Here is a 24,052-nt window from a genome sequence, read left to right as displayed (position 1 = left end):
GACCCTTGAAAACATTATGCTAAGTGAAAAAACCAAGCTACAAAAAGACCACATATTATATGATTCCATTTATACAAAATGTCCAGAATAGGCAAAGCTATAGAGACAGAAAAGTCAATTAGTGGTTGCTTAGGGCTGGGTGGTGATTTGGGGGTGGAGGAATGGGGAATGAGTGCTAATGGGTACAGAGTTTGTTTTAGAAGGGGTGAAAACATTCTAAAACTAAATTGTGGCAAGGGGCTTCCCTGGTGGCGCAGCGGCTGAGAATCTGCCTGCCAATGCAGGGGACATGGGTTCGAGACCTGGTCCGGGAAGATCCCACATGCCGCGGAGCAACTAAGCCCGTGCGACACAACTACTGAGCCTGCGCTCTGGAGTCAGCGAGCCACAACTACTGAAGCCCGCGCGCCTAGAGCCCGTGCACTGCAAAAAGAGAAGCCACCGCAATGAGAAGCCTGCGCACTGCAACGAAGAGTAGCCCCCGCTCGCCGCAACTAGAGAAAGCCTGCGACCCAACGCAGCCAAAAATAAATAAATAAATTAATTAATTTAAAAAATTGTGGCAAGGATTGTACAACCCTGTGAATATATTAAATATACTCAAAAACACTGAGTTGTGAACTTTAAATGGGTGAATTTTATGGCTTAGAAATTATGTCTAAATAAAGTTGTTTATTTAAAAAATAAAGCACAGCCCTGGGTACATGATGAACTCCCAAACATTATAAAAAGAGCAAAAATGTGCTCTGTACTTGAACGGACCTTATGGGGTTTATCTCACATGATCCTGTCAATCCCTCATGAGGTAGGTACTATTATTATCCTCATGATCACACAGCTGGGATATGGCAGAGCAGACACTGGAACCCAAGTCTTTCTGACTTCAGATCCCGACCCCTGCTGTTTTCCATGAACCATGTTGTCTCTCTATACAGTCAATGTAACCACATTGAGTGGGTTCAATTTAGATCATAGTGGCTGTATCTAGGGAACTCTGGGTCAGTTGGGGGAGTAGTATGTAATGACCTCTGTGCCTTAGGTAAGAAGTGCTCTAGGGGAGCACTGAGCCAGGAGCACAAACTATCAGTTCAGGAAGTCTCTACCCGCAGGCACTGTCCACGGGTCCTGGCCATGCACCCGTGCTAACTCCCTGTGACACAACTGAACAATCAGCATAGCCAGCCTGGCAATAAGCTGCCATCAGAGGTGGCTCCCAGGGGCATGTCCAATAAGCAGGTGGTGACTTCTCTCAGACAAGATCTGGAAGTCCAAAGGTGGCTTCCCTCCCTGCAAGATGGAAACATCTCCCAACACCAGGTTGTCATGGCCAGGTGATGCAGAGCCTGCCACTCGGTACTGTGATTTGCAGATCCAAGGAGCAGCATGAGGCTGTGTGGAGGAGAAAATGTGCCTGGAAAAGCCCAAATCTCCTCCAGACAGAAGGTTAGAAATGCCAGTAAAGCCAGGTGCGGTAGGCTGATGGCTGGGACAGCGTGCCTCTCAGATTGTGAATCTGCTGTAAATTGCTCATCAGCTTTCCCCAAGAGGGATGCCCTAGTCTATCGCTCTGTACTCAGCCACTCGGAAGGCTGACTTAAAAGAAATGCTTGCAAAGAAACAGGACGGTGATCCAAGTAGATCAGCATATATATATGCTCAAATAGATATCTTCCCCACACACACACACACACACAGCACGATGTTGACCCAACCAGCTTTCTATTGCATGGCCTTGCTGTATTCTATAGTCCGATGATCATTACTGGTTATAAGGACCTAGAAGACTTGGAATACGTTCATGTTCTTTCTGAATCGTCATAAAAAAAAAGAATCTGTTATGTTCAGTCTAGCTTTAGCACTCTCCATGTTGTGGAGTCTTAACTTCATGAAAATCAGTAAGCCATGCATGGGCTATGTAGTAGCCTTTAACTAGAATATTTGATTCACTAGACCAAACTGTTTTCTAACCATGGGAGAAAATGTAGAGTGAGTTCCTCCAACTGCGGTCCCAGTTGGGGCCCCCAAAGCCTTATTTTCCTGCATTTCCCCAGGACACAAGCGAATTCAAGGCTGGAGAGATGGTAGCTGCCTCTGGATTTCCCACCAGCGGTACAGCTGGAGAACTGGTATTTGTCTGAGCCTTTCTCAAGCCCAGGTGTTGTTCTGTTGTGTCAGCTGAATTTCCCCTAAATAAACGCAAATGTACTTACTGCATTGACATTATCCCTTTAATCATGTCCGTATTCCCCCACTAGACTGTAAGCTCAGTGAGGGCAAGGACCACGTCTGTTACTCATGGCTCTATCCGCAGTGCCTGGCACATAATGAATACTCGAGAAATAGTTGTTGGGTGAATAAACGAAATACCTACTGTGGGTAAACTACTGATAAAGCCTAAGAGGTAATCCCTCCCCTCCCACTTCCGCATTTTCCTTTGTTTTCTCGGTCTCAAAGGAGAGGTGATGCTTTCCCTTTTCCAGTTGTGGTTTAACAGCATCCTTTTGGCCCAGCCGGCTGAGCATTGAGTCGGGCTAGCTGGCAGCCAGCAGCTGCAGAGCAACGAGAATAGAGGGCCGGCCAGAGAGACGAGGCCCTGAGTAGGCTGGAGTTTTGGCCCCCGAGGGAAAAGCCCAGCTGAGGTTGGCAGGATTCCTGTTCCCTATAGGCCTTTGCTAAACAACAGTTAGCACTGGGGCTTCTGTTCTGAAATGAAAGTGCGGGCCAATGGAGGAAACCCATCTCAACTTTGTACCAGGGACTGATGGCCCCTCACTGTAACCTGGGCAGAGGTCTCCTCAGTGGTGCTGCTTGCTGTCCCGCTTGCCCATCCTTGGGGCCATGGGATAAGATGTGCATACCAGCCCCCGACAAGCGGCGCTGTGAGGCTCACGCTGTCCCACTGGCCAAGAGCACTGAGTGGCTGCTGTTGAACCCAGCATCTAACAGTCCCAAATGCCACTCATCTGGGCCCCAGCGTGGACTCAGGGCCTTGGCGAAGTGAAGCACTGCAAACAGCAGGGACACCACCGTGGTCCATGTGGCTCCTGTATGGACAGAGAGGCCTTGTGCTAGAGGCAGCCTGAGCCCCCGTCACTCTGCAGGCCCAAGGGGGCTCTCAGGAATCAGGGAGGGGCTCTAAAGCCATGCCCAGCGTTTCTAGAAGTCTCCTTTCCAGTCTGCAACACCTCCAAGAGCAGTCGATTTGCCTTTGGAACAGCTTCCCTTTTCCCTTTCTCCCTCTCTATCCTGCTCAGTAAGAGGCATCATTGGGTGTGATGACAGAGAGGAAGACCACAGGCGACACTGACAAAGCTAACGCTGGCCTCGCCTTCCTTTGGCCATCAGAGGTTTGGTAGTACAGATGGCCACCCGCTTCAGAGCTATTCACCTGGAGGCGTGCGGCAGCTCAGCCCGTGGGCTCCTTCTATTCTAAGTCAGCTCCTTTGCTTCTCTATGTGGAGCCTCCTTCATATGCTTTGAGGCCACCTATCCTTTCCCACATCTGGGTTTGGTGGATTGCCTTCTAATTCCTGTGGACGTGATGAGATGTAAACGTGGGCCTGTCACGACGTTCGTGATGAAGAGATCATGAGGTGAGAGGGGGGCGTAGGTACACGGCCCACGGGGTGCTGGTCATCCATCAGGAGTGTGTCTCTAGGGGCTTCCCCGGCGGTCCAGTGGTTAGGACTCCGCGCTTCCACTGCAGGGGGCCCTGGTTCGATCCCTGGTCGGGGAACTAAGATCTTGCACACTGTGCAGCGTGGCCCCCCCCAACCAAAAAAAAAAAAAAAGGAGTGTTCCTACTCTCAAACTCCTCACTCTAGATCACATGTGACCACGCCGTAAACCAAGACAGCCTTGAAGAGAGAAGAGAGAGTCAAGCGGCAAGGCAAGCGGATGGAGCCATCAGCACGTGAGGAGGGTGACTCCTGGGTGGTCAGTCTCAGCTTCCGCCCCTGATGTTTGGGTGCTGGGATGGCGAAAGCCTCGGGTCTAATACATAGAGTACCTGTTCTTTGGGTCTCCCCCTTCTCCTCCTACTCTGGTTCGGGGCAGCAGCATGTGGACTGGGCCGATTTGTCCTGAGGCCCCTGTTTGTGTCGGCACCAGGACAGCCCCGAGGGGAGGCTGTACTGAGTTGCCTAACTGGGAAGCCTTCTGTTTGGGGGCAGCACTCGACCCTGTTTGTTCTTAGTGATCGTCCCCTCCTGCTGGACTGCCTTCTGGGCCTGCACAGCCTTTCCTACCCCAGCCTTCCATGGCCTCTTACATCAGGCAGCTCTGTCAATGCCGACTCTGATGGACAAAGAAAGGGTTTAGCTTCATTTTCCACCTCCACTTTCAACTAAGCCAGAACACCCGTGCATCTCTCTTAGCTCACTGTAGCTCTAAAGCTTTGCCTTAGATCCAATGCAATTCTCGAATTGGCTCATGTATTGCTCGTTCGCTATTTTTATCTTATGTTCCTTGATCAACTCAGACACAAGGTATTGTCACAGGCATCCTTTGTGGGACAGGCCCATCTGAAGGCCAGCTGTCTCTTCCACTGGCTTGTGCCACGTAGGACGCAGTGGTACAGCACGGGCTCCTGGTAAACCAGGCGCTGGCAGAATGGGGTGAGCATTCCTCCATGTCTCCAGGGTCCAAAGGGCCTCTGTTACACTGAAAACCGAGACTGAGCCCTACCTGCCTTGATCATTGGAGGTGGAAGAGGCTGGCTAGCGGGCCTGGAGAAGACCATCTTCCTGGAATCCAGCAGGAGGCGGCAGTATCCCGCAATCAGGCAGGCAAAGTTGGTGGCTTCGGGCCACTCCATCAACAGCACCAGAGGCTGGGGGAGACATGGGAGGAAATGTGAGGACACAGGAAGGAGCGGAGCAGGTGCGTGTCCAGGAGAACAACAGCAAAGGCAAGATGACTTGCATAGTTATGAGAACATACTTTCTGAACCCCAAATTAAGGCACATAGCCTGACAAATAATTTCTTCTGATTTGAGAATTTATTTATAGTAAACTCTTACCCAGGTATCAAAACTAAATCAACCTTTAATTACACATTTAATGAACCACTTTTACTGAAAAAGACTAAAATTATATAACATCACATGACTGCTGTGTGGGTTTTTGGGGGCTCAGCAGATGTGCAGGCCTGCCGGGAGAGCAGGGCTGAACCTGGGAGTCTAGGCTAGGTTGGGGAACATCCTTGACAGGAAGTTCCTCAAGTGCACAAACTCTCTCTTGCTCATTCCTATAACCCGCTATGGTACCCAGAACAGCTCCCCGGACATGGACACTCTGTGCAATCCGGTTCTCACTGTGTCTTCTGGGCCACAGAGTCTTTACGGTCTGCAGTCCTGCTCAGACCTTCATGCTCTCCCCCCGTTTTCCTCTGTTTCCCAAAGTGCTTTCACGATGTTAACTGGTGCTCCTTAAAAGAGTTCCTTGGTCAAATATGTGTGTGAAACGCTGAGTTAACCAAAGCTATGCAGATAGTTATACTTACGGGAATTCTCAGATCCTTTAATGTATTAACGTGCACTGTGAAACTTCAAGAGGGCTTTAGTATTCCAACTTTTTCCAATTATTTGATCGAAAAATCTATTTTCATAGAACATCTCATGGTAGTAGGCTTGCTTTTTCTGTTTTGTTTTCTTTAACCTACGTTGGAAAATACTAGCATACCCTGTTGACTTCTGTTCCTGACCCTAAATCAGTCAAATTAATCTTGGCGTTAGCTAGTTGACTGCTTCAGAGACCTGGCAATGATATACCAAAAAAATCAGCACCTTTTGAAGAAACCTTCCCAATGTCTGCACTGTAATTTTATGGTTTGAAAATAAATCTGGGTCAGACTGAAGTCAGCCATGAGAGTATTCTCCCTGCCATAGGGCAGTGGCCTCCAGATAAAGACCACTGAAGACTGGCTGAAGAGGGAGCGACGGGGTCGTGGGGCATCTCGTCTTTTGAGGGTTCCCGGACCAGGCATTAAGAGCTAAAAGAATTAAGAGCAGGGAATGAGTCTCTTCTCTGACTAGTGAGGGGTGAGGAGTGAGGTGAGGGGTGATTAGGGCCCCCACTAGGGTACTGGCAGTAAAAAGGGACATAATGAAGACTGGATGGAACTTGGTCACCAACTAGACTAGCCTTCTTTGGCTGGATCATCACCTTGGGAACAATTCTGAATCCAAACCAGCTCAGCTTTTAGCTAAAGTTGTACCAGTTTTCTTTGCTATCTCTCAGGATCCTGACACATAGCTTGAGTTGAATATTTTCAGTTCATATAGACCAGGGGTTGGCAAACTTTTTCCGCAAAGGGCTAGATCGTAAATATTTTAGGCCTTGTGGGCCACACAGGCTGTGTTGCAAGACCTCTGCTATTGTAGTGTGAGAAAAGCCATAGATCATCTGTAAGCTAAACAAATGGATGTGACGGTATTCTAAGAAAACTGTTTCCAGAAATAAGCGGTGGCGGGTCAGGTTTGGTTCATGGGCCATAGTTTGCCACCTGATCTAAAAGAAAAGCTTCTTTCCAGTTAAATACAATTGTCTGTATTCATTTGCACACCTCTCAGCTTGTTTCATTTGTCAACAGTTATCTCCTTGTCCACTGGAAATTCTTCTCTTGGCTTCTGTTTCTGTGAGGTGACACTGTGCTCTGGTTCTATAATCTCTGACCACCTCCGTCTCTGTCTCTCTCTGCTTGTGCAACCTCCCCACCCGATGTCCCAGGCTCAGTGTTCAGCCCTCAGTTCTACACGAGGGCATCAACTTTCACTTTTGAGCTGGGGATCCCAACGTCACCATCTCTAGTCTATTTCCCCCTTGAACTCTTCCTATCTCAGCGCTCGTACAGTGCTGGGTCTGTATCATACAATCTTGTGCTGGATCGAATCCTATCTTGAGTTGTTTAATAGTTATTGTTCATCCAATTATACAGCACGCCACGGTAAGGCATTCGGATTCTGCCCCACAGGCAATGAGTTAGTGATTCTCCTATGGAACTCATTCAATACCATCAGGAAAAAAAAAGGAACCATCCATACTCGGAAGAGCAATGGCTCCTTTCTCCAGTGAGAAAGGGACCAGGGATGAGATGTAACCTTTGGGTCATTATTTGGAAGGGGCAGAGGGGATGTTTGTACCTCCAGTTAATGCATGCTTCTCAATCACAACAGAATGGTCAACTCTGGGTACAACAAAGTAGAGACAGAAGGGGAATAGAATGGGGGTGGGGGGGAGAATAAGATGCCATTCCTTTCCGCCTTACCCCCTACCACCAGTGACAGAGGTTTGGGTGTGGATAGCTGCTACCACCATTACTATGAGGTCCCAAGACCTGCTAAGCTGGCCTCCAGAGCGTTCACAGGCATCATGCCCGTCCCCGCTGCTACTGCTTTATTTCGGACCCTCAACGTCTTCCTCCAAGGCCAAAACTTCTCAAGGTGTATGTGAATGGGTCACAAGTGTGCTGAGATCCTGAGCCCCTCAGCCTCTGGGTCCTGTTGCCTCTGGCCACAAGGTGCCTCATCTGTTTATTCCAATGGCCGTACAAATTGTGGTGTTTTCATGATATGGAAAAGGTGGGGACACACTAACCTCAAGACCTTCAATAGCCTCCTGATCGGCCTCTCTGCTTCTAGGCTCTACCCACTTCACCTCCATATTGCTGCCTGAGTGTCTTCCTAAAACACAACTCTCACTTAAAATCTTTAATAGCACATCACCTAAAACCCACTGCCTTCCAACGTCACACAAAGCCTCTTGTGACGCAACCTATAGCTCCAAGCATATCTCCCACTAACTCTGGCCTCCTCCCGCCACTGTCCCTCACCGTATGCTCCAGCAACACCACATCGTTTACAGGGTGCTAGAGAGGCCTTGTTGTTTTACCCATTCATACCTTAACCTATGTTGTTCCCTCTGACTGAAATGCTCCCGTGCCCCACTCTGTCCACCCAGCAAGCTGCTACGCACTGGCTAGATGGCTCATGGACCATGCGACCCGTTGAGAGATGCAGCTGTGCATCCCAGAACGGGGCCAACGCAGGTCCTGCCCTCGTGGAGTTTATAAACCATCAGGAAATAAGACATAAATGAAGGGAATTTCCTGGCGGTCCAGTGGTTAGGACTCAGCGCTTTCACTGTGGTGGCCTGGGTTCAATCCCTGGTCGGGGAACTAAGATCCCACAAGCCTCGTGGTGTGGCCAAAAAAAAAAAAAAAAGACATAAATGAAATAATCACACAGAGGAATATGATTGCAAGGTATGATAAGCACTATGAAGGAAAAGTAGAGAGACCTACCAGAACACAGAATATCCTGGACTGGGGTATGGGTGGATGGGTGGGTGTGAATGTGTGCATGTGTGACTACTTTGGTTTCAGAAGCTGGAGGGAGCTTCTTTGAGGAAATGGCATTGGCTGACAAACAGACTGAGAGACCACTGGACCAAAGCACAGGCTGACTGGCTGACTGACTGATGGACAGACTGACAGACTAGCTGACATCCTGACTCGTTAGCTGCCTGGCTGGCTGGTCTGCTGGCCGATGGACAGATCAGAGGCCGAGTGCCTAACTGGCTGATTGACTTAACTGTCTGCCTTCAATTTCCCCTCTTCTCTCTTACCCCAAATACAGCCCAATGTCGGTAATAAAACAGCACGAAGGCAAAACCTTGCGCCCAGAGAGGGCCGAACACAGCCCGAACTGGTTCAGCACGGCACATCAGCAGCCTCTCGTCTGCATCCACCCACAGCCCACTGGGCCCCAGCACCGGCCAAATGCAGCTGGCAAAAGGGACACAGAAGCAATTTTTGCCAGCAGCGGGGAAAATCAAATCAAAGGCAGGCAAGCAAAGACTGGATAGGTTTTCTTAGAAACCTTCAAAAACAACATTTTATTTTAAATAGAATTTTAATGATCATGACGTCTAATGTAATGCTTGTCCCGACAGAAAGCACGAGAGCAATAAGGCTCAAACACGAGAAGAGGAGACACACTGGACCGCAAGAGATCCCTTGGGACTTTCCTTTGATGGTTTCTTTTCCCCCCTTACGGGCTTCTGTGGTAATGGGGTATGGTAATGGCCCAGAACTGTCTCAGTCTCAGACTGTGCTGTCTCCTGAAGAAAGATATTTGCGTACTACCTCACGTTTGCTCCACTAAGAGCAAGTAAGCTGAGTGAAAACTGTAACTAAATACGCCCAGGCCATCTTCAAATGGAAAAGGAGAAAAGGAGAATGGAGTTGGAGGCATGGCCAGCCCTGAGAAGGTACAGCAGGCATTAATTTGACATGCTCTAGCCCCATCTCCTTCCTGGGGTGCCCTGGGAGCTCAAAGGCAGCCAGCACTTCGGGATGCCAGCTAGGGAGGGGACTGGCTTTGCGGTAGCCTTACCTCATGCTAGCATCCCTGAAAACAGGAAAAAAAAATCGGAATCCAGGGGCCTGGAGGAGTAAGGGTACAAGATGATGGTCCTTGAGTCCCAGGGGACCGGTACCTTTGAGTTCTTGCCTCCACAGCACTCACTCAGTAAAGTGCAACCTTCTCATAGCCCCCTCCATGCACCAACACGATGTCCTGTTTATCCTGCGATGTAGGCTCTCACTGTTATTCAGTGCACTCAGGATATAGGCAGCAGGCAGTAAGGGTTAGGTATGCCTTGTGTTTTGTGTGTGCAAGACAGGAATGTGTAAGGGGATACGCATGCACTCTTAGTGATTCTCTGTTTCACCCTCACTCTTTCTTTTCCATTACCACTGCTATTCCTCCAGCTCAGGCCCTGCCCTTGTCACTTCACTCCTGCACTAGCACTACGATCCCCTCCCCGCCTCCCTGGCTTGGCACTAGCCTTGAAAACACCCATCTGGTACACTGGTCCCAGTCAGCTTTCATCCTGTCACTCCTCTCTTCAAGGGCCTACAGTGGATTCCCACTATTCTATCACATTGAATCTCAGTTCCTCGGACTGGCCTTCGAAGCTTTTCACCAGCTTGTTCTGCCCACTGCCAATCTCTCTCCAATCTCTTTTCTCATTATTCTCCTCTCCAGCCAAGCAACTATGCTTATCGACCTGCACATATGGCTTACTTATTTCTGTGCTTACTCTCTTCCTGTGAACACATCCCACTTCTCCCTGCTAATCCATGCCTATCACTTCAAGATCCAGCTTCAAATACCCTCTTGTGGGAAGCCAGTTCTGGTTAACCCCTTCCTCTTCTTTTGTTCCATGTTCCACACCACACTTACCTACAAAATTTTACTTCATATGAACTTCTCCTCATTGCTGTTTTGCTTTGGCAAAAATAACAGGTCTCGTTTGTTGACTACTTACTCTGTGTCAGGCAGTGTCTTAAGACATTTTACCTACATTTTCTCATTTAATTCTGAACGACAACCTTTGGAGAAAGACACTCCATTTTGCAGTTGAGGAAATCAGGGTTCAGAGACGTTAAGACACCTTTTCAAGGTCACACAGCTAGGAAGTGGTAGAGCTGGGATTTGAACCTGGTCTGATTCCACAACTCCATACATGTTCCAATGTGGTGTGATTAAGGCAGGTCATGTGCCTTTGTGAGTCTCCCCAAAAAGAGCGAGACCCCTTCTGGGCAGCATTCACGCCCACAACTGTGGCCATATCACTCCTAGAAATGAGAATAGTGTTCCTCACTCAGGCATCATCCACTGACCCTGCTGGGGCTGGTTCCTCCCAGAGCTTTGGACCCAGAGGTCAGTGGTTCTCAAACCTGGCTGTACTACAGAATCACCTGGGAACTGAAAAAGAAATAAATCCTGATGCTCAGGCTGCACCCTGACCAAGTAAATCACAATCTCTGGGAGTAAGGTTCAGTCATCTGTATTTTTTTATATATATTTATTTATTATTTATTTTTGGCTACGGAGGGTCTTTGTTGCTGTGCACAGGCTTTCTCTAGTTGCGATGAGCGGGGGCCCCTCTTCGTTGCGGTGCGTGGGCTTCTCATTGCAGTGGCTTCTCTTGTTGCGGAGCACGGGCTCTAGGCGCACCGGCTTCAGTAGTTGTGTCACTCAGGCTCAGGAGTTGTGGCTCGCGGGCTCTAGAGCGCAGGCTCAGTAGTTGTGGCGCACGGGCTTAGTTGTTCCGTGGCATGTGGGATCTTCCCGGACCAGGGCTCGAACCCGTGTCCCCTGCATTGGCAGGCAGATTCTCAACCACTGCGCCACCAGGGAAGCCCCCCATCTGTATTTTTTAAAAGCTCTCAAGGAAATTCTATTGTGTAGCCAACGTTGAGAATCACTCGTAGAACATAGGAGACTTGGTTGAAAAGCTGTTTCTCAGTTTTAAACCCTTTTTATTTCTCAGGAAGCCGTATCTCCCCTGCATGTCTTGTCTTTCCTCCCACACTTCCCTACCTGTCCGTTTGGCTGTTCACCCAACAACATCTGAGGAGGGCAGCAATCATTGGTTGAGGAAGTGGCCACAAGCCAATTAAATACCAGCTCTGGGCAGGTTCCTAAACCAATGGGAAGCCAGTGAATCACAGGTGGAAAAATTAACATATTAAAGCTTCCTGGGTTTCACAAAGACAAAAATAAATAATTTGCTCTTTTAGAAACAGCAAACATTCCACCTGTTAATCTGCTAACGATATCTCCCCCTGGGAAATCCTTTAAGAAAGGAAACTTGCACCTCCTCTAACAGCTTCCGCCAGCTGGCAGGCAGACCTTCCGCCACCCACACTGGTCACTGGGTGTTCAAACAGGAGAGCCATGGAGGAGGCGGCTGACCACGGCTGTCAGACTCTGCACAGGCGACAGCTGCTTGCCAGTTTGAACGAGCTGATCTATGGGAAAGGTTCTAAGATTCGAGAAGAGCTGGACTCTGGGAGGTGAAATGGGGACGAGGCTCTGCCTGCTCCCTGTCTCCCCAGGCCCCCTTGGTTCTGTCCACATACTCAGACACCCTCTCCTCCACGGATCCAAGTGTGCACGCCTACGGCAGGGCTCCCTAACTGGCGTGCACATATCCCTTCAGCCTCGGGGGCAGCCAGAGTCCCCGGGGCTGGTCCATTTAACCCAGTGTCCCGCATGAATATAATTTTCTCTGTGTGCTGTGACACGAGAAAGATTGGGAAGCAATGGCCTGGGAGGTAGCTCCAAGTTCCCCAATCCCCCTGCCCATTGCTGAAAACCTGTCACAGGTTGATCAGACACTTTCTAGCCTTCCCTAGCACCGCCTGACCTTAATATGGGGTCAAGACAGTGTCCCAGAGGGTTGAGAACAGAAAGAAAGATGAGCCCCCAAAGGCCCAGGGTCTGAACCACGTCAGAATCACTGAACCTCACCTAATGGGTTGACACTCTGTTTCTCAAGTTTACTTCTTCCTCTGTTCCCAAGGCCTGTTCCTGGGAAGAAGTAGCCCCTCGAAGCCGCGCTTACCTTGGCATCCATGATGCTGGTCTCCACCCGGGCCACGCCCTGGTTCTCCCGGAACAGCTGGATCTTGCTGATCTTGCTGAACTCGGACAGCACAGTGGTGAGGTTGGTTTTGAGGTCAATAACATGGCTGATGCCGTGACGGGGTCCCACTAGGAGGGTGGTGGCCGACTGCTTCTCATCCTGGTGCCCCAGCATGGCGGGCAGCATTCAAAGAAAGAAGGGCAGAGGAAGTGAGGAGAGGAGGCGGCAGGAGGAAATAGAAAACAGGCGTTGGACCGGTTCTGCTGGAAGGTCTGGAAACATCTGGAGCTCAGTGCCAGGGCCACAGGACAACCTCGAGGGGAAAATGGTCTGGGACGCCCCTGTTCTCAGGCCAGGGCCCCAGATCATCGGTCCAAATGGACACATTAGCCTCAGCAGAAGGAAGAGTGAAGAGGGCAGCAGCAGGGCTGGTTCTAGCAAAATCGTCAAATAGGTGAGGTTTATTTTGGCGCCTTTGAAGCACCCTCTTCCTACCAAGCCCCAGGGATTTTCCATTTGTTGCCTCGGGCCACTCAAGGCTCCCACCCAGTGCTCTGTCTGAACAGGTGGCACCCTGTGTTTGGTCTTTACCCTCCCTCACCAACAGCCACTTCGACTTGCACTTCTCACCTGGTGCTAAAAGCTAAAGTGACAAAGTAACTCTGCCCAAGGTGTTAAAGGTTGACTGGGCGCTTAATGACTGGAGGGGTGGAGGGGGACCTCCCTCCCTAAGAAGATATTTGCCCTTTAATAGGCACTATAGCAGTCTTACCCCAGAGGAATGACCTATAAGAATTTCAGCAGTGGGCTTTCCGTGATCCTCAAATCCCAGTAAGTAAATGGCCACCTCTGCGCCTGATGGACTGGATTCCCTTAAGTGGTCCTGACAGGCTCCTTGGCGCCATCAAGCCTGAGCCCTCTGCCGGCCCATTCCCTGGCATTAGCATCATCCCGAAGAACCTATTCCATCTGCTCTAGACACTTCGATAAGCGGCTTCCCATCAGTTGCCCCTCGAGCATGACAGCACGTTCCACAGAGCATGACAAGCACCTGGATCCAGTCAGCAAGATGATTTGAATTTCCTTTCACCGAGGCTCACTAGGGTAAACTAGCCTGGGACACAGTCTTAGGGGGACCACTTGCGCCCCGCTGGAGAGGAGCGTTGCTGTAGTGAAGGCCCTGGCAGGGAGGGGGGACGTCTGGGCTAGGGGATTGAGGGAATATGGATAAGAGCAATGCAACAGGGCAGGGGTTGGCAAACTCTGGCCCACAGGCCAAATCCAGCCCTCTGCCACTTTTTGTCCGGCTCACGGACTAAGAATGGTTTTATACATTTTTAAATGCTTGGAAAAAACTCAAAAGAACCGTATTTTGTGACATGTGAAACTCACGTGAAATTCACATTTCAGTGTCCGTAAACAAAGAGATATTGGAACACAGCCAGGCCCATTTGTCTATGCGTTGTCAACGGCTGCTTTCACGATGCAATGGCAGGGCTGAGTAGTTGCGACAGGGACCTTCATGGCCTGCCGGCCAAGCCTAAACTATTCACTTATCTGGCCCTTTATAAAAAAAGTTTGCTGACCTCTGAATTTGAGAAAAGGGGGCACAGAAGAGCCTAGAGGGATACTGTAAACAAATATAGCCTCCTACTTTACATTTTATCTTTTCTTTCTGTCCGCATCGCACGGCTTGCGGGATCTTAATTCCCCAACCAGGGATCGAACCCAGACCCTGGGCAGTAACAGTGCGGAGTCCTAGTCACTGGACCGCCGGGGAATTCCTGAAATTTTTTACATTTTATTTTATTTTATTTTATTTTTTTGCCTCCTACTTTAACCATTTTACCAGAGGCGGGACCAGAGCACCACGGGAGGGAAGAGGGAGAAGGAGGAAGAGGAGGGGAGGCCTTTCGAAATATCTGCTGACAGAGCATGCCACCTGAAAGATCTAATGGAGTCCCCTCCTGTCCCCCCAGCCAAGGACAAGCGCCCCCGAAGGGTTCCCTCCCCCTCACTGCCCTCACTGACCAGGCCCACAGTGTTGAACAAAACGCCCGTGAACGTCGGAAGTTCATTCAGAATTCGAAGATACTGGAGTTTGGCCTGAATTGCAGAGCCCTGTGGAAACAACCGACTCAGAGATATAAGAAACTTGAGGTGCACGGGAAAAGCAAACCCATGTTCGCAGGAAGGAGGGTCAACAGCTTAGGACAGGCACTAGTGAGACCAGTCAGCAAGCCCCACTGTGGGACGCTCGGGAGAACCACAGGAAGGTTCCAGTTTGGACAGCTCTTGCCAGACTCTAGCAGCCCATCTCCCTTCCTAAACCCTCCTCCTATGCCCTGATCCTCATTCCTGAAGAATCCAGCTTACTCATTTTGTTCCTTGGTTAATTTCAACGCCTTTCCCCAACTCCAACACCCCACGACATCTATACCTCTCTCCTGAGATCCCTGATGGCCACTAGGTAGTGGCCCCCCCCAACTGGGGGTCGCACTCAATACCTTTATCCTGAGCACCTCTAAGTCCCGAGCCTGCTCTTCCTCTGGCAGAAAAGTCTCCATCAGTGGTACCCGCATCCCCCGGGCACTTGAGCCAGAAACCTGTGAGTCACACTGGACTCCTCCCTCAGCCTCTCACCTGAGGGCCACCAGTCACCAGATCATCTTGATCCTACCTCCTAACTCCCTCTCCACCCTACCCATCCCTCTTCTCTAGCCCCGCGGTCATTGCCTGGATGTCCCCCACCTGCATCACGGTGGCAGCCGGGTTACCTTCAGTACTAACACTCCTTTCCCTCCACCCCTCCGCATTTGCAGTTAGAGGGAGCAGCCTAAAACATAATCACACCACTGGCCGCTTAAACCCTTCAGTGGCTCCATGCTGCCTACAGGGTGAAGGATAACCCCTTTCCACGGCACACGAGGCCCTCTGTGAACAGGTTCCCGCCAACCTCTTCGGCCTCCTCTTTTGCCCGCACCCCACTCAGGCAGATTCCTTGAACCCTCCGCACTGGTTTATGCTGATCTCTTTGGATCTCCCTGCCTGGGAAAGTCTTCCTCCCTGCAACTCATCTAGACAAGCTTCTATCTGTCCTTTAAGACCCAACTCTGGCATCAAATGCACCGATTCCTGGCCTTTTCCATCTCCTTCAGGCTGGGCTGGCTCCTCCTCCGCGCTTCCAGGGCACCTGCACTGGTCGCACTGCGCTGTGACTGCCTCTTGTTTCCCCACCAGCCTGTGCCTGACTTGAGGGCAGAGACCGGGCCTTCTTCATCTTTGTATCTCCAGCCCAAGCACTGGGGGTGGGGGGCGCTCAGAAAAAGTGTTTGCTGAGGAGATGGTTGGGAGCCCTGAAGCTCTCAGCTGGGAAGAAAACAATCTGATTAAATACGCACAGCAAGGTAGGAATGGCTTAACTCTCCGGGGAAATCTGCATCTTAAAAGAGAAGCTAGTTGGTAATGCAGGGAGTCTGGAATGGGTGGAATATAAGGGGGCAACTGTGTCCAGTGTCTCCATCGGCATGTGGATTCTGGTGCCCCCTCACCACCCGCCTGCCTCCTAGGCAAGCAGACTGAGCCTTGCAGGCCTGAGAAGGGCCTGCGGGGCTGGGAAGGCAGGGAGTGGGAAAGTGCAGGAGAGCACAGCAGGGACCTGAGTCTTCCACCTGCCACCCGGCGACCCATTCTCCAGGTCAGGTCTTGTCCCATGGGGCTGGGCTTTTATCTCCCAGAATTCCCTGTACCAGGGCTGATGAATTAGAAAGCTGATGAGGGACAGAGCAGTCGTTTCCATGGGAAACATGTCTCCCCAGGGTCCAGTGCTGTCCACACGACAGGTGCTTCATCAGCACTGACTAAATGGGTGGAACGACCCAAGAATATTCTCCTCCTGCGCCTTGGTCCCTTTGCTTTGAGGACCCTGGGCTCTCCCAGTGACTTGCCACTGAGCAGTCTCTGGGGGTGGCTCAGGCTTGGGGAAAACCCCTCTCCACAATCATGCCCCATATCTGGCCAAGCTAGATGTGTATCCAAGTCAAAAACAGTGGGGAGGGTTCCCCAGAAGACCACACCTGCTGGGAAACCACACAGGAGTCCCCCATGGCCACTAGTGCCCGAGCAGGGTGCCCAGTGGCCTACTCTGGATACCTTGGTGCTGCTGGAAGGATGTGTTTGGTGCGCCTTCAGCTGCTGAGAGAGAGATTTCCGGAGGTTCTTCTCTTTGATGCCCTGTAGGAGGGAGGGGGGAAGAAAGGGTTCCAGGCCCCACTCCTTCCTAAAAGCAGAAGAAAAGTAAGAAATTAGAGAGACAAGGTGAGACAGAGAAAGCAAAATGGTAAGACAGAAACTAGCTGAAATCTGAGACAGAGATGGAGGAATGGAGATTAGGAGAGAGAGACAGAGAGGGGCTGGAGGCAGGCGAGTAACATTGGCCACAGTTCTCTAGTAGAAGTTGTAGCTCAAGGGCATCCTGGTCTAGGTGTGAGGAATTCCAATTCTCACTCCCATCCCAGGCCCACATTCCTAAAAAGTAGAGCACAGCTCAACCACTGCACCTTCTCCCTACACAGCTATTTGCCCCCATCCTGAAGGGCCCTGGAGCAACTCACTCCACATTCTTGAGTGAGATCTTCTGACTAGGTCGAGTAGCTGAGACAGTGATATAGATGTGGAGGGCAGCAAGGCCCAAAAGCATCTCTGGCTTGGGGTCCATTCCAAAGCGTTCTCGGATGACATCGTTCCGACTCTGTGAGAGAGGGCAGTCCAAACCCGTCAGTTAAAGGAGACGTTCCCTCCCCACCCTCCCACCCCGCCACGGACTCCCTTATATCCTAGAAAAAACTCGTGGTGTAAGTAAGCATCCTAGATCAAGCGGAAGAGGAAGATTCTGCCCTTGGGGAAGAGGTAACAGAGGAACCTCAGGTCTCAGAGACACTATTTGCTTCATTCAGCGGACATTGGACAGCCCCCTTCTCAGTGACAGGTACACACAATGGCAAGGCACAAATGGTCAGAACATCTAGGGCGCTGCAAAAGTGAGACATGGCACCACTCCCTTTCTTTCCTCCTGTTACAAGAGACCTTTCTGCCTTTTCTCTGGGGCCTATACTCACCGTCCCCGAGCCCCAGCCATCGGAGGCTCCTCTACCAGCTCAGATGGGAACAAAGGAAGAGAGACACTGGGAGGGATTCTCTAGAGGGCTCTGGCCCAGAAGCCCACAGTGAGAGATGGATTGCAGGGATGGGGCAGATATTCTTTCCTTGGGGTCTGAAGATCAAAGCAGCGATAAGTCAGTCTTCCCTATGCTATCCTAAAAAGGGTCTCCTGGAACTACTGGCCAGAGATATGACAACCCCCAAACCCTGAAGGTCAGAATCCCAGCTATCAAGGATTCAGCCTTGGTTAGACCAGTTGCCCATTGTGCTGAGGTGAAACCAGGATGAGCTAAGAGACTAGAGAGCCACAGTGGTATCACTACAGCATAGGAGAGAGCGTAAAAGGAATGCTCCATCAGTGATCATCTATGCAGAAAATCCAATGGAATCTACAAAAAAAAAACTACTAGAACTAATGAGTTAGCAAGGTTGCAGGATATAAGATCAATATACAAAACCAACTGTATTTCTACATGCTTGCAACAATCAGAAATTAAAGTTAAAATCAAAACCATTTACAATAGCATCAAAAAAATGAAATAATTAAGGATAAATCTGTCAAAACATGTGAAAGACCTGTACATTGAAAAGTAGAAAACACTGCTGAGAAAAATTAGAGAAGACCTAAATAGATATATATTGTGTTCATGGGTTGGAAGACTCAAACCAATGTATAGATTCAACACAATCCCAATCAGAATCACGGCAGGTTTTTGGTAGAAACTAACAAACTAATTCTAAAATTCACATAGAAATGCAAAGGACGTAGAATGGCCAAAACAACTTTGAAAAAGAACAAAGTTGGAGAACAAACACTACCTGATGTTAAGACTTATTATAAAGCTACAGTAATCAAAAGAGTGTGATGTTGGCATAAAGACAGACAAATAGATCAATGGAATAGAATGGAGAGTTCAGTAATGACCCACACATATACAGACAACTGATTTTTCACAAAGGCGCAAAGGCAACTAAATGCAGAAAGGATGGTCTTTTCAATAAATGGTGCTGGAACAATTGGATATCCATATGGAAAAAAGAAGAACTTTGGTCAATACCTTGTACCACATATAAAAGTTAACTCAAAATGGACCACAGACCTAAATGTAGAACCTAAAATGATAACACTTCTAGAAAAAAATAAGAGCAAAATCTTTGTGACCTTGGGTTAGGCAAAGACTTCTTAGATATGACATCATAAGCAAAATCCATAAAAGAACAAATTGACAAATTGGACTTCATCAGAATTCAAACTTCTGCTCTGTGAAAGACACTGTTTGGAGACTGAAAAGACAAGTTAGAGACTGGGAGAAAATAATTGCAAATAACATACAAATGACTTGTATCCAGAATACACAAATAACTCTCAAAACTCCATAATAAGTAAACAAACAACCCCAATTCAAAAAGTGGGCAAAAGATTTGAATAGACACTTCACCAAAAAAGCTGCATGATGACAAGGAGGCACATGAAAAGGTGTTCAACATCATCAGTTATTAGGGAAATGCAAATGAAAACCAGAATGAGATACCCCTGCATGCTATCAGAATGACGGAAATTTAAAAAATACTGCTAACACCAAGTGCTGATGAGGATGTGGAGAAACTGAGACTCTAACACACGGCTGATGCTTATATAAAATGGTACAGCCACCTTGGAAAACAGTATTGGAGTTTCTTCAAGAAATTAAAGAAAGATAGATCTACCGTATGATCAAGCCATTCCATTCTTAGGTATTTACCCAAGAGAAAAGAAAGCCTATGTCATACAAAGACTTGTACGTGAATGTTCATAGAAGTTTTATTTGTAGTAGCCGAGACAGGGAGACAACCCAAATGTCCATCAGCAGGTGAACTGGTAAATTTTTATACATCCATACCATAGAACACTACTCAACAATTAAAAGGAATGAACTGCTGATACACACAACAACATGGGTGGACCTCAAAATCATTATGCTGAGTGAAAGAAGTGAGATCAAAATAAGTGTTCATACCGTATGATTTCATTTGTATAAAACTCTAGAAAACGCAAACTAATCTACAGTGACAGAAAGCAGGTCAGTGGCTGCCTGGAGATGGGAGTATGAATTACAAAGGAGCCTGAGGAGGCTTTTGAGGGTGTTGGATGTGTTTAATATCTTGAGTGTGGTGATGGTTTCATGGATATAAACATATGTCAAAACTTATCAAATTGCAATTTGAAATATGTGCAGTTTGCCGTGTGTCAATTAGACTTCACTAAAGCTATTCAGTATAAAAGAGGAATACAGCTGAACACATCATCACAAAGGGGAGAGAGAGGGTGGACAAGGTCTTGTCACCAAATTCCAAACTATCTGAACTAAACATCCATCTCTGCGCCCAGCAAACATCCACTCATCTTTCAAGGCTAAGAGCATGCATGTATCACTTCCTCTGTGAAGCCTGCATTGTGCCCCTCCCGGGGAAAATTGGCAAATTGCTTCCTGAGTGCCCCTACTGACATTGTACCCTGCCAGCCTCATAGTGCCTGTCACACTGTCTTTATTTGTGCACATATCTGTCTATGAGCTCTAGCGATCTAGGATAGTTCTTTGACCACCTTGATTGCCAGCACCTAGCACAGGGCCTGGCCCAGAGTAAGTGCTCAGCAAATGTTTCTGGATGAACTGAATTGGGAACCATCTCCTTAGTGGAGCTCGGGATTGGGGATTGGGACCTCCTGTTACTCAAATGCACTTGTTAAACCAGGGTATGCTGTGAAGATGCCAGAGTTACTGGGGTTGCTTCCTCCTGCAAACTGATAAGATCTGTCTAGACAAACAGACGGGACTTGGAGCCAGAGCCAGCTCAGGTTGCCAGGCCAACCAACTTGACCATGGCCTACAGTGGTAGCAGAAAATGAGAGAGCCTTCAGAGCTACCTGAAGGTTGGAAAAACTTACATAGCGACTTCATTGTGATGGCAGAACAGCCTGCCAGCTTGTTTGTCCATTGGTCTGTCTGTCTGTGTATCCCCAAGCCAGACTCTACCTGGATGTACAGGTACTCGAAAGCAGCAGGATCCCGACGCAGCAGCTCCACCGGGTCTTTGGGAAAGAAACTTATCCGGAAGAGGCATTTCATTCCATGATAGTGTGTCCGCTGCACTACCTGAATCCCAGGGGTGAGAGGTGGGAGGAAAAGAGAGCTGGGATCAACGGCTGGGTGCCAGGAGCCAGCTTGGCAGCTCTTCAAGGCAGGGCCTGAGGCAAAGCTAGGGTGCTGTTTCCTATTCTGTCTTCCGCCTGGCTGATTCCAATTACCATTGGGGAAAGTGATGAGGAGACAAGTCTTTTCTGCCCTTCTGACCCAAAGTGACTAGAATTTTCGAACCACTTATCCACGACTTGGCCTTTATCAACAACCTAAGGCCCAGGACATGAGGTAGGAAGCAAGGGCTCCTGGCAACTTCTCTGACTCTTCTTGCTGTGGGGCTAATGCCTTTGCCTTGCAGAGGGGCTCAGCCTCAAGCAAAGGAAGTTGCTTATGAGAAACCAAATCAAAGACTTAAAATCCCATTTGGAGGTGTAGCTGAAACAAGCTGGCAATATACCAGTAACTGCTGAAGCTGGGATGGGTAATGAGGGTTCATTATCCAATTCCTTCTACTTTGGTGTATATTTGAGATTTTTTTGTAATAAAAATGCTTAAAAATCCCATTTGGAACAAGAGGCCAGTTGGATCCACAAGGCCCCTTGAGGGGCGGGGAGGCGCTTAGGCCTCCCTCCAGGCAGGACACCCACCTTTCCTTCACAGGTGGGAACCTGTGAGTCTCTGGACCACATCTGGCTGAGAGCCAAACTTGAAGAATTCTTCTTTCCTAAATCCTTTCATTTTTGTGTGTCTGATTTCAGCTTTTGTTTCGCTTCCTTTAGACATTTCTTCCCAGCCGTCCCTCTCCAACTCCTTCCCTCCCTCCCTGGGAATATTGTTTTTAAAGCAACTGAGAAATTATTTATTTATTTGGCCGCGCCATGCGGCATGTGGGATCTTAGTTCCCTGACCGGGGATTGAACCCCCGTCCCCTGTATTGGAAGCACGGAGTCTCAACGACTGGACCACCAGGGAAGTAAGTCCCCACTCCCTGGGAACATTGATTGGCCCTGGTTGCCTCTCTTACTCTTCATGGTGCATCACCACTGGTGAAATACTATCCAGCAATCCTGGATTTCCTTGGCCTTTTTCCAGAGGCTGGGAAGATAAGACACTTTCTCCTACTCTACTTTGGAACTTGACACGGGTGACATGCTGTCCGTGCTTGGTCCCACTCAGCCCGTTCCCAGCCCACATGTGTCCTAGCCTAAGGGGTCTCACTAGACTCCACTCGGTGACCCTTCCATATTACAGCCTTCACCTGAAGGTAAAGTCTCCCCTCGCAGGTGGAAAAGTCTAGCAGGGCCTCCAGGAGACAGTGGAGTTGACACTGCTCAATTCAGTCTTGCACGCAGTAAATCACCACCCCATGCTTTCCCCACGAGTGACCGCCAAGACTAACAACTGTCATGCCTTTCTTAGGTCACAAGAGACATTTTACAGAGTTTTTTTTGGCTGTGCTGTGTGGCTTGTGGGATCTTAGTTCCCCGACCAGGGATTGAACCCGGGCCCTTGGCAGTGAAAGCACAGAGTCCTAACCACTGGACCGCCAGGGAATTCCCAAGAGACATTTTAAAAAGCCTCTGTGGGTGGGTCATAAAGATCTTGATTTGAGAATTGGGACTTCTGGGAGCTGGCTGAGCATATCATGATGCATTTTCCAGAAAGAGAGTATCTGGTAGCCTCTTCTCTACTAAAGGCCATCTGCAAAGCTATCAGACCAGGACAAAGGAGTTACTTACATAAGCCAGGGGCTGCTTGTCCTGGAGAAGCAGGAACTTGTGGTTCTGTTCTGGCCCGGCATACTCAAGGACAAGGGCAAAGTGCTCAATGTACCTCAGGGAAAGCCGGTCCTGTAATGTCACCATGACATCCTGTGGAAGACAAAAGAGCCTTGAGAGAGAGATCCCTTCCAGCTCTAAGATACTCTAAGCACCCAAAATGGGAGAAGGGGACTGAACATCAAGAAAGATAGTCCTGGGGAGAAGGCTGAGGCTGGGAAAGTGGGCCAGACAGAGACACTGGCCTTTATGGTAGCCCAGGCACGGTGCTCCAGGATGAGGAGAATGACCCAGGAGTGCTGTTCAGAGGCCTGGGCCCTGGGGAACACCACAGGTGCAGGGGGTGAAGGGAGGTGTTTCTGAACTTGGCCGGGCCAGGCATATGGCAAAAGAAGGTCATGGCCCTCCCTCCCCGTCTCTCTCCTTTCATTCAACAAATTGTCTCCTGAGTGTGTCCTAAGTGCCAGGCACTGTGTTGGTTCTTCCCTCAGCTTCTCACATAAGTCAGAATGTTCACTCTGGTTTGTCCGGCAACTCTTTACTTAGGAATTAACAAAAGCCAAAGCCACAATTACATGATTAAAAAGTAGACGATTTCTGGATTCATAACCTAAATTGAATGACGGGAGTTACTGCCAAAATGTTCATCTTTGATTTAGCTGGCTTTTAGAGACGATCAATTTAGCAACTTGAAAAATGCATCCACGCAGAGGAACAATGTCATGTGTTTTATGTACAGTCATGAATTTGACTACTTCTGCACTCTGTCTGCTCTGCTGCCCTACTTTTAATATTAGGGTGTCTGGAAGCAGATCCGTGGGGGCTGCCCACATGTCAGTTCTGAGACTTCTACCATCTATTTGCTGTGACTTCAGCATACACCGGCCTCCAGCGTGTGTGTTCGTAGAATCGGCATCGCTGAGCCCCCGAAGGCCGGAAAGAAGCAGGCTTGGGAATGCGAAGCTCCCTTCCAGCCAGGGTTGCCAAACAAGCCCCTCAGTGAACATTGACAGCCGTTTAGCTATTCAAATGTTAGGCTGGAAATTGGTGGGTACTTGAGAATATCTCTTTGTATTATCCAAGTAGTCACAGAGGCGCCAGTGTTGCTGAAGTGCTGGCAGGGAGAGATGAGATTTCCTCTGCAGTTCGGCTGCTTTGGGACTGTGGACGGCCAAGCTGGTGATTGCCAACCGGTGTTACAAGTCTAACAGCTCCCAAGCCAGGCTGTCAATTCACCCAGGTACCTCTCTGGGACAAGCGGCCTGGCAGCCTGTCCAAGTTCCAATGAACAGTCAGTGCACCCTCCCTGAAGTCATGGTAAGGTCACAAGCCAGGGGACTTTGTGAGGCGGGAGGACACTCAGAGGAGCCTCCACGGGGAAAGAGAGGAGTAAATGCTCCAGCGTGGAGACAGATCGACACTCAGAGGAGCCTCCACGGGGAAAGAGAGGAGTAAATGCTCCAGCGTGGAGACAGATCGACAACGGACATACCGGTCCATGATTTAACACAAAGGAGGATTCTGACACAGAGAGATACCCACATCTGGAGGAGGGGC

At 49.2% G+C, this 24,052-nt stretch overlaps 1 protein-coding gene across 6 annotated transcripts in view; it reads right to left on the bottom strand.

Annotated features, from left to right (window-relative positions):
* FRMPD3 (FERM and PDZ domain containing 3) overlaps positions 1 to 24,052 on the bottom strand; it is a 133,510-nt gene that overhangs the window by 11,522 nt on the left and 97,936 nt on the right. For 5 of the 6 annotated variants that reach the window (XM_082376972.1, XM_082376973.1, XM_082376971.1 and 2 more), the window contains 7 exons: positions 22,457 to 22,588; positions 20,613 to 20,732; positions 17,052 to 17,188; positions 16,591 to 16,717; positions 14,470 to 14,559; positions 12,418 to 12,597; positions 4,687 to 4,831 (listed from right to left, as the gene is read on the bottom strand). In XM_082376972.1, coding sequence (XP_082233098.1) covers positions 4,687 to 4,831; positions 12,418 to 12,597; positions 14,470 to 14,559; positions 16,591 to 16,717; positions 17,052 to 17,188; positions 20,613 to 20,732; positions 22,457 to 22,588 — 931 coding nt within the window. Of the gene's footprint in view, positions 1 to 4,686; positions 4,832 to 12,417; positions 12,598 to 14,469; positions 14,560 to 16,590; positions 16,718 to 17,051; positions 17,189 to 20,524; positions 20,733 to 22,456; positions 22,589 to 24,052 lie in introns of those variants that run through there. The other variant, XM_082376975.1, reaches the window with a different exon arrangement.

Source organism: Balaenoptera borealis (assembly GCF_965194805.1).
Source record: "Balaenoptera borealis genome assembly, chromosome: X".
Lineage (NCBI taxonomy): Eukaryota > Metazoa > Chordata > Mammalia > Artiodactyla > Balaenopteridae > Balaenoptera > Balaenoptera borealis.
This window is presented reverse-complemented; position numbering and strand designations above follow the sequence as displayed.